Source organism: Carya illinoinensis, chromosome 14 (assembly GCF_018687715.1).
Source record: "Carya illinoinensis cultivar Pawnee chromosome 14, C.illinoinensisPawnee_v1, whole genome shotgun sequence".
Lineage (NCBI taxonomy): Eukaryota > Viridiplantae > Streptophyta > Magnoliopsida > Fagales > Juglandaceae > Carya > Carya illinoinensis.
In genome coordinates, this window is record NC_056765.1 from 12,569,329 (window position 1) to 12,579,057 (window position 9,729).

A 9,729-nucleotide genomic window follows, 5' to 3' on the forward strand; every position below is an offset into this window, starting at 1 on the left:
TATAATATTATTTTTAAGAATAATATTACGTACAGTCTCCATTTGGAGATTGCAATACAGGTATAGATAATTTTATTTTTAAAAATTTTTAAAATTAATAAAATATCTCACTTAAAATAATATTTTTTTCTCTTTTAATAAAAGACCTATACATACAATCTCTACTTGAAGACTGTAAATAGAATTTTTCTATTTTTAATATAAAATAAATTTAATGTAATATATAAAATGATATTAATTTATGAATTTATTTTTATAAAATTTTTTTATAATTATAACACTTCTTAAATCAAATAAATAAATAATTTTGACGAATGATTATTTATATTTTAAGTGAAAAGGGTACGTACGTCCACATATATGCATGCCTGAAGACAAAATGAAATTTAAAAAGAAAAAAAAAAAAATCAACAGAAATAATTGAAAAGAACAACATTCTTGGGAGTTATGTGTGATCCAACTGATCAGTGCTCATTGATTATCAGTCTGCACAGTTTCAGACGTGAGATTCTGAAGATCAGTGAATGCCAGGTTCTTTTTTATTTTTTAAATATTTATGAGCATCCAGATTCTTTTCTTCACAGGCAATGCAACCCTACTCCCACACTATCCACCTATCGACGTCTTTGCACGTCTTCCGATTCTACTTTCACTTTTCTCTCCCTTCTGTGTTTTCTTTGACTGCTAAGTTTGACTAGTCAACTCACTTGACTCATCCCTAGCCTATGGTATTGTGTTCACACTATTCCTTCATGGCCCCCACCACAATGTTTGCCTGTCGTTGTCAAATTTTTTTTCCCTTCTTTGAATCAATTATTCAATTGGAAAAATATTATATATATATATAGATATTTTACTTTTTGGAAGAAAATGGAGCTAAAGCAAATTTTCATGGGATCCAAAGTATATCATAGTGGAATCAATCATTGTTTGCTTATTATGCTCAGGCTTGTCTTACCTAGCTACATGCAGACTGAGATCAGGATTTAGAATTTTTGTTGGTGGCTTTGGATTTCCCCCCAGGCAAGCTACTCCAAGAATCTTGGCCCATAAATGGAAATATTCTCAGAAATATTAAAGCTGCATAGATATGAGCCATCTGATCATCTTAATAATTGCTTGATTGGCTGATCATGATCATCACATGATGATCAGTGGATTACATCATGTTCACAATATTTTGTTTTATTTTTTGGAACAATTTAAAAAGGATTGCAAACAATGATGGTTGCATTTTTTTATGATATTAAGATGCATAGAATTCAGATGATGGAATATGGAAGAGGAAAAGAGGCTTCCAACTGCTATGAATGATTAATCATGCTAGCTAGCCCAGAAATGGAGATAGAAAAGACAGATCAAAGCTAAAGTTCATGATCTTTGATCATGATCTTGATCGATCTGTTTGCCATCATGTATTCAATCAAACATTCCATGCATGATTGTGCTGGCCGGTTTTAATTATAAAAGTCACACATTTTGTCAGAATTCAAAAGCTAATCTCTCGATCGATTGCTCTTAATAAAGGTACATGCGTTTAAAGATACCAAACACTTCTTTATATCTCTAACTCTAAGAAGCAGCCCCAAAGTTCCAAGATCAAGTGTGAACGCTTAATATTAAACGTGTTATATCCTTTTTAATCAATATTCATATTCATGATCATGTAGACCCTTTGATTTGAATATGCCTAAAATTGTAGACCAATTTGGATGATCATTCACACTAAGATTTTCTCATGTTGGGTGCCCATCAAATCTACATAGATTCCAAATGTCGCCTATAAACTATTGGGTGATCAAGCTTTACCAAACATAACCATATATTCTATTATAAATGAGATTTTACCTTTAGTTTTTCTTTTATATAGAAGATCAATTTGGATTTGGATTTCAAAGCAACTATGATTCCCCCAAATCCAAGATTTTTTAAGAAAAGTCTAAAATCTTATTTGGCTAATTTGGTGTAAATCCAAATCTAGATTTTAATATATGATCCAAATAGGATATTTGGATTTTAAAGACCCAAATCTAAATCCTTATGATCCCCAAATCCAACCATCCAAACTCACCATAATGCAACACATAATGACATAATAATTGATAAATAGATACGTTTATGAGTCTAACATATATATATATATATATATATAACATTGCTCATAATAAGAAAATCAAATCGTTTTAAGCATATACAATTTACATATCGAATTATCTAATTATTCGAACAGAATATTAATGATAATATATATTTATACTAACCCCAGGCTCAAGTTTTTGGATTTTACTATTTTGATTTATACATTTAATTTACACAATATTCCTAAAACAAATTTGAAAAAAGATCTAAGCCAAGTTCCATAGTAATAATACTTTCGTTCAAGGCACCTTGATCAACATTATACAGACAAAGGTCTCACAATGCAGATCATCATGATCCCCATAGGGAACCCCATGTGAAGCCAAAGCAACGCAAAGCAAAAGCAACATTCTGCTGGTGGGCAATGCATGTTGCACATTCTGTTCATGTGTGTACGGAACACATGAAATATTGTATGCCTGTTTGAATGAATATTGAAGAAGAAGAACAAAGATCTTCCTGTCAGTACTGTCCCCATGCCCCCACCTCGATCTCTGGCCTCTCTGTCTTAGCATCAGTAAACTATGTCCACAGCGACAGTCTACAGATGTACCTTAATCAAACAGTAATAGTGGACAACAACACCTATGTGCTGTATGTATCATATAGTGATGATTCAATCAACGTCTCTTACTTGTAGTCACACCTGCCAGCTAGCTCAACGGTGGAATCATTTAGAATAATATAAGTGATTAAATAATTTATTTTAACTATAGAAATGATTCTGATTTTAACTAAATTTTTTAGTAGAATTCTTGTTTATTTATATATTAATTTTTCATATAATAATTTAGATTTTTCTATTTTTAAAATAATTTTCATAATTTCAAGTTTTGCAACTATTTAAGTACGGTTTATTAGCCTCATAAAATAATTTCAAATTTGACTATTAATCAATATTATTTAAAATCTTTTTTGTATTTTGAACAAACCTCTTGTTTTTTTTCTGTGAATAATCCGTTGAAATTTACAGTCAAAATAATCTCCATTTTATCCAGAATGATCAAGAACAAAAACAAAAAGATAAAAACAACTCAGATGAGGACGAATCACATTTAATTAACTCAATATATATAAACATATATAAGTGAAAATATTGAGATTTAAGATAAATGTGTCCATTCGGGGACAACTAAATTTTCTGTGCGTTTTTTGGAACACGAAGTTTGTGTTTTGTAGGCTAAGGGAGGAGAGAGGAGGGGGGGCAAGGAATGCGACTGGTGCTTCCTGGGGACCTAATCCGCCTGGGGTGGCCGGTGGGGATAGGGTGTGGGGTCCATAAAAATAGTTGCATCCACGCGAGTAAAGGACCCACGCAATGACAAAGGCTGTGGGAGTTTCTGATCTCTCATCTGAAACCGTTGCAGAACAGAACAGTTCATTTGAGAGAGAGAAGTGAGAGATGACTCGAATTTTCTTGAAAATGCTTTCTCTGCGTGCAAGGCTAAGCCAACCAACCTCATCGATCATCCCGTAGGGGGAATCCCCATTATTACTCTCTCTCTCTCCCTCTCTCTCTCTCTCATGGGGATTGCTTTATATATATCCACAGAGAGGTGGCTCTACTTCCTCACTTCTGCATGACTGCCTAATACATCTCTCATTTTTTTTCCTACAAACTCCTTTCTCAAGCCTCTCTCTTCCTCTCTTTTACTCTCTCGCACAGACAGCCTCAGAAAACATAGCAAATACAAAGACTTGTTCCAAATTGAGGAGTGGTGTTTAATTATTTGCATGGGATGGATCCTTCAAGTGCACAACACCAGGTAGAAATTAGGGAAGCTAGTTTCTTTTCTTTGAAGAGTGGTGTTTAATTATTGGCTTCTCTTTTATTTAACAAGCTAGTGATCATCTGGCGTTCTGGGTCTTATGCTGAAAGATGATATCTTCAGTTATATCTTATAAGTTACTTTGGTATCACAAGAGGTTACTTAGATAAATAAATATTATAATTGATCTTCCTCTTTGTTTCCTGTGCTTTCTGTTGTTTTTTCTTCGAAAAGATACTTGTGTTGCTGGGTTAATTATATGGAACTAAAATGACTCCCTAGCTTCTGAATTCCAAACAAATATACCATTTGCTCGACACTTGATCATGATGATCTAAACAAGAAAGATTTTTGGCTTTGATATGTTCTATAATTTTTGGTTTCTTGAGAAGAACTTGGGTTGGCTTTGAGGTTTAGATTTTACATGAAATTGCACCTACTACTAAAGAGCTAGAAATTTCTATACGTACCTCCTTGTATGTGATCCGTTTCCTCTGATCAAGAAGGAGAAATGAAACGATAACTCGAAATTTTCGAATCGTACCTCCTTAGCCCAATTTTCATTTCACTTAATTTGCTAGGTAGCTTTCTAGGCAGTCAAAATGGAAATTTCACTCAGATTTCTTTCTCCTGGAAATTAAAGCTTCTTCTCATGAGACTGCATCTTCATATTAATCTATGTATCAGAGTGCGTATCACTGCTGGATGATTATTATGAAAGCTAGAGCACTAGCATATACATGAGAAGACGTCTTCTGGCTCGAAGTTAATGAATTGTGGTTATAGATTTTTTTTTTTTTTTTTTTAATCTTTTGGTATGATCTTCAGGAAATGCCCGATCATATGCTGGAAAACATGATGGTCTGCTTAAAAGAACAGCCTGATAGCAGGAAGCCAAGGCCACAACCAGAGCAAGCTCTAAACTGCCCGAGATGTGACTCCACAAACACCAAGTTTTGTTACTATAACAACTACAGCCTCTCTCAGCCGCGCTACTTCTGCAAATCATGTAGGAGATACTGGACCAAAGGCGGAACATTGAGGAATGTCCCAGTTGGTGGAGGTTGCAGGAGGAACAAGAGATCTTCCTCTTCATCATCATCAGCATCATCATCTTCATCATCAAAGAGAACCCAAGATCAACAGCCAGCCATGACACCAAACATGACCAACCCTAGTCTCGGAGCCGGCTTCCCATCCCTAAGTTATGATTCTCCCAATGACCTCAGTCTTGCATTTGCTAGGCTACAAAAACAGTCATGTGGGCAGCTGGGATTTGATGATGAGCAAGATTTTCCCATGGGAAATGCTGCTGGCTTTCTTGGTTCTCTTAGGAATGGCTTTCTTGACAACCCGAGTGTTTTTCCGAGTATGTATTATAATGGGTATGATAATAATGGGAGCATGGGAGAGGCGGACATTAATGGTGGTGAAGGCGTTGGGATTATTCGAGAAATGGCCGCTCTGCAGCCATACGAAGAACTGGGTAATGCAGCAACAACGGCTGTGACAGTGACAACTATGAAGCAAGAACTGTACAGCAGTGGCAGAGAAAATGAGAATCGAGTCTGGTGGGGATTCCCTTGGCAGCTAAATGCTAATGGAATGAGCATTGACAGCTGGAATGGAATTGCTCCATCTTCTTGGCATGGCCTCATTAACAGCCCTCTATTGTAGGTACCCTGGAAGTTCTTGAAAAGGTCTGCAGGAGGAGACAAAGAAATTAAGCCATAGAATTTCCTCTCTTATTAGACTCAAATATTAGTTTTTTTAGTCTTTTGGGTTGTGTTAAGAGACATCTGATTCACCAGAATCGATCATCTCTATCTGAATTCGTTTGTATTTTTCCTTTCAATCCTTTTTCATTTTGGGTTCCTTTTATTGGTTGATAAACTTATGAAATCTCAGATTTGTTTGCTAACCAAGCCAAGAATCTTGCGAAGGTTGACAGTTAAAAAAAAACAGTTCCAGAGAGAGAGAGAGAGAGAGAGAGAGAGAGAATGATGTTTCATGGTTTCTGCAGTCTGAACACTGAACTCTCTGAACTCTGAAGCATTAAAAAACGGTAGATGCTGCAGGAGCTTGGATTTAAATGATGAGTTGTTCATTCAAGATATTCTGCCATGATTGCATCTTATTTTCCAAGTACTAGATTCTAGCTAGGAATATAATAACAGCATATTAAAATGGATCAATAGTATATAATAAGATAATTGGAGTTTATATATATTAAAGTGGAAGAATAGTATATAATATGATAATGGGAGTTTATATAGATATATATATATATATATATATATATAAGCATTTGGCACCAAATTCGGGATGGATTTTCTTTTTTCCGGCAGACATTATCCAAGTTAGGATCTGCCCGTGAGTGTCTAGTCTGTAATCAGTTTCAAAGTTATTGGAATCCGTAAATCATTAAAAAAAAGTTCTAAAGAAGGTACCATGCGATGTTTCTTAATTGGACATTAGGAAATTGGGGGCAGGCTAAGGAGGACAAATAAAAGAGTGCTTCCTATCCAGGAGAGCATGTAGGCCAGTTTGCAAAGTCATGCTCAGCATGCAGGATTCATACTACATGGGAATTGGGATATGTTCCAGCCAAGGTTGGCTTCTATATGTGATGGCTAGAAGGTCATGTACGTTGATGTGAGTGAGATTTGCCATTGTATCTAATTCGAAAGGTTTTTGCTGATCAGGAGGACTATATATATCTCTTTCTGTAGGTCGAAAATTAAAAGAACAAAACTGGAATTATCTATAGCATGAGATGTGATTCGAAAAACAAAAGTACAAGACCATAATTGAATATAATTAACATTTTTATGTGCCGCGATTCATCTAATGACTCGAGAAAAGCCCAAAGTCACGTTCGAGAGTCCATACTCTAAAAGAATTAATACTATAAGAAAATACGCCTTTGACATTGGTAAAAATAGTCGCAAAAGACCTCAAAAATCGTTGGAAATAAATATTCTCAGTGATTTGTACTGTGCCGGACGTTAGTTGCAATTGTATACTCACTTATAAATTAATCTAGCGATAACACAAAATTACTGAAAATATTCGAATATTTGCAATGATTTTTGCCGTTGTAAATATAAAAAAAATCACCACCATTATGCTTCCAATGTTAACTATAAATTGATGAGAAAAATATTTGCATCGTCATATAATTGTCGCAAATAACTATAAATTCATTGCAAATAAACTAGATCATTTGTAGCGCATTGTAATAACGCTACATATATTACTAGAGTATTTGCAGCGTTGTCAGAATACGTTGCAAATAATATTATTCACAGCGTTGTATAACGCTGGAAATACTATTAGCTAAAATGCTAACATAGCACTCTCGACAATGTTCAGTTCGCTACAAATAATTTTTAAGATCCAAAATATTTTTTCCAGCAAGTTAGTTGGCACCAAGAATAGTCTTTTTGTTAGCTACCCAGTACGTAAATGTTAGCATTCTTTTGGGTACCTAATTCAAATCCAACTCAGGCCACACAACATGCATTTCCAACATATATTTACAAAAATTCCATTCATCCAAATACTTGCCATTTAACAACCATACCATTTTCAAATAATATAAATTCAATCATCCAATACAACATTGTGCTTATTCTTTTAGTAATCAATACATTAGCATGGTGCATTAATGGAAGAGAATTTTAAGTACTATAAATCAGAGCAGCTAATATATCTTATAAGAAATACATATGGAAATTTTCTTTGACGATATCTCTCAATAAACACACAATGGTCAGCAGGTTCAGGATGTTCATGGAAGCGGAGATCATATTGCTTCAACACCTTGTTGGCTGGAACATCTACAACTTCGTTGCACCCATGCGACTATACAAACCATACATATCCCTTCGATCAGTGTTGTGCAAACAAAGAATCAGCTATTAGTATCAAAATAATTTTTTCAGTACATCAACATTGTAATATAGAAAAAGCACATTATCTACATATTATCATTTTGGTTCACGGCCTCTGCATATTATATATATGCATTTGGAAATGTATGGATACACTGGCAGCATTACACCAAATGCTGTCGTGGGTTACACATTTGTCTACTTATCTGCATATAGTGTATATAAAAACTAATATCAAACTCTTCATGATTGATACTTTGCATTTAAGATCTAATTAGAAACTTCCAGACTATATACACACATTTCAAACTATTAATAAAAGCATAAACAAGTGATTAACCTCATGTAACTGACAATAGTACTTATCATTTCCCAATATTATTTCATATTAGGATATTGTATAACCAAACAATTTGAAGAAAAGACCTTGTAGACATCTTTGGAGGTGCTTAGATGAAAGGTTTAGAGATTAAGGCCTTTACTGCATGTCTGTTTTGGGCATGAATGTCATTCTAGGCGGCTAGTGCATATAATGAATGTTTTTCAGAGGCTGTCCTGTGTGCATGTTTTCAAACCCATAAAAGAACATTATTGCATATGATAAAGACCAAATTATGCAATGCTTGTAAAATTATGATTATGGAGTTGTGGTAGCTAGATTTAAGCAACCTTAAACAGTTTTTTGCTAATGATTATTCAAGAAAATCAAATTATCATACTATTGTGTTCAAGTATTCATTCCACTGCCTGGTTAATTGACTTCCTATAAGTCATGCTTTTAGAAGGAAGTATCACAGCAGAAGCACCAATGCATTATGACTAGCAACTCCCTTATTGTTCTTTTCATCCAGCCAATAAAACTAGCCGTGCATGTGTGTTTCCCACTTTGATTTTTACAGTTTTGATCATTTGATATCTTGAAACACCTTGGAATTACAAACTAATCCAAGGATTTATGCAGTAACTCAATGAAATAAAAAAATATCACCTCTCCAATGGTGGGCAACAAATGATAACTTGTACAACAATATGGCCCTTCTGAAAACTTTAGCAAGTGATGCTTTCATTGTATTCATTAATGAAAATATACTGGGATTGGGTTTTACAAGTTTCATATAGCTTTAATACATATCCTGAAAGTTAGCAACTGAGCTAGGGATTATGAGAACAGGAATCCTAGGGCCATCTTGGCATGGCACATCTCATCTGCACTTTTAGACTGCCCTTAGTGGACACGACCAATCATCACTACAAAAACTGTGGACAGTTATGAAAAGTGATTAGAATTTCAGAATTAGTTTGAGATTTTGCTTTGGGAAATGAATCAAAAAAATGAATAAATTTTATGTTGAAAAATATTTATGTATTGGAATTTGTTTCCTTGAAGTGGAGTTTCTTTAATAGTTCAGCCAAAGAAATCTGACCATAGGGAATAACCATGTATCATATCCATGCCAACTTCTCCATTATGTAATACCCGATGGATATATTTGTAAGACTCTTTGAACCCTCATCATACACTTAAAAGCATCTCTTTTTTATTTTTAACATGCTCTGCCTAACTTATCATGAAAGTCGGACCAGTTTTAGAAAAAAAAAACTGCTTGCGAACTTTTTAAAATAGACCAGCAGAAGTATACAGTTAATGCAATATTTTTGGGTTCCCTTTCCTTTCCATTACATGTAGCAACAAGTGTTTTAATTTGATAACTCAAATGATGTGGCATGAACTTTGTCAGAATCTTTTATTTATTTATTTATTTATTTATTTTTTAACGTAAGTATTCTCCATCCAACGAAAAAGGGCTCCAACATTCCCAAACTTCCCAGACCTATCAAGTTACAATCTTACTTGATGGTATAATTTATGCATCCACACTATTCTCCCATAAATGTGTAGTGTTATGAAGTAACTATTATTGAAC

At 34.2% G+C, this 9,729-nt stretch overlaps 1 protein-coding gene across 1 annotated transcript; it reads left to right on the forward strand.

Moving 5' to 3' along the window:
* The first annotated feature begins 3,493 nt into the window (after nucleotides 1-3,493).
* LOC122293272 (dof zinc finger protein DOF2.1-like) lies at nucleotides 3,494-5,829 on the forward strand. Its single transcript, XM_043101794.1, has 2 exons — nucleotides 3,494-3,905; nucleotides 4,737-5,829. The coding sequence occupies exons 1-2, from the start codon at nucleotides 3,879-3,881 to the stop codon at nucleotides 5,583-5,585; spliced, it is 876 nt and encodes a 291-aa protein (XP_042957728.1). The 5' UTR covers nucleotides 3,494-3,878; the 3' UTR covers nucleotides 5,586-5,829.
* The last annotated feature ends 3,900 nt before the right edge of the window (nucleotides 5,830-9,729 follow it).

Coding starts and splice junctions, on each gene's coding strand:
- LOC122293272 (XM_043101794.1), top strand. CDS start 3,879: ATGGATCCTTCAAGTGCACAACACCAG. Junction 3,906..4,736: donor CTTCAAGTGCACAACACCAG/GTAGAAATTAGG, acceptor TATGATCTTCAG/GAAATGCCCGATCATATGCT.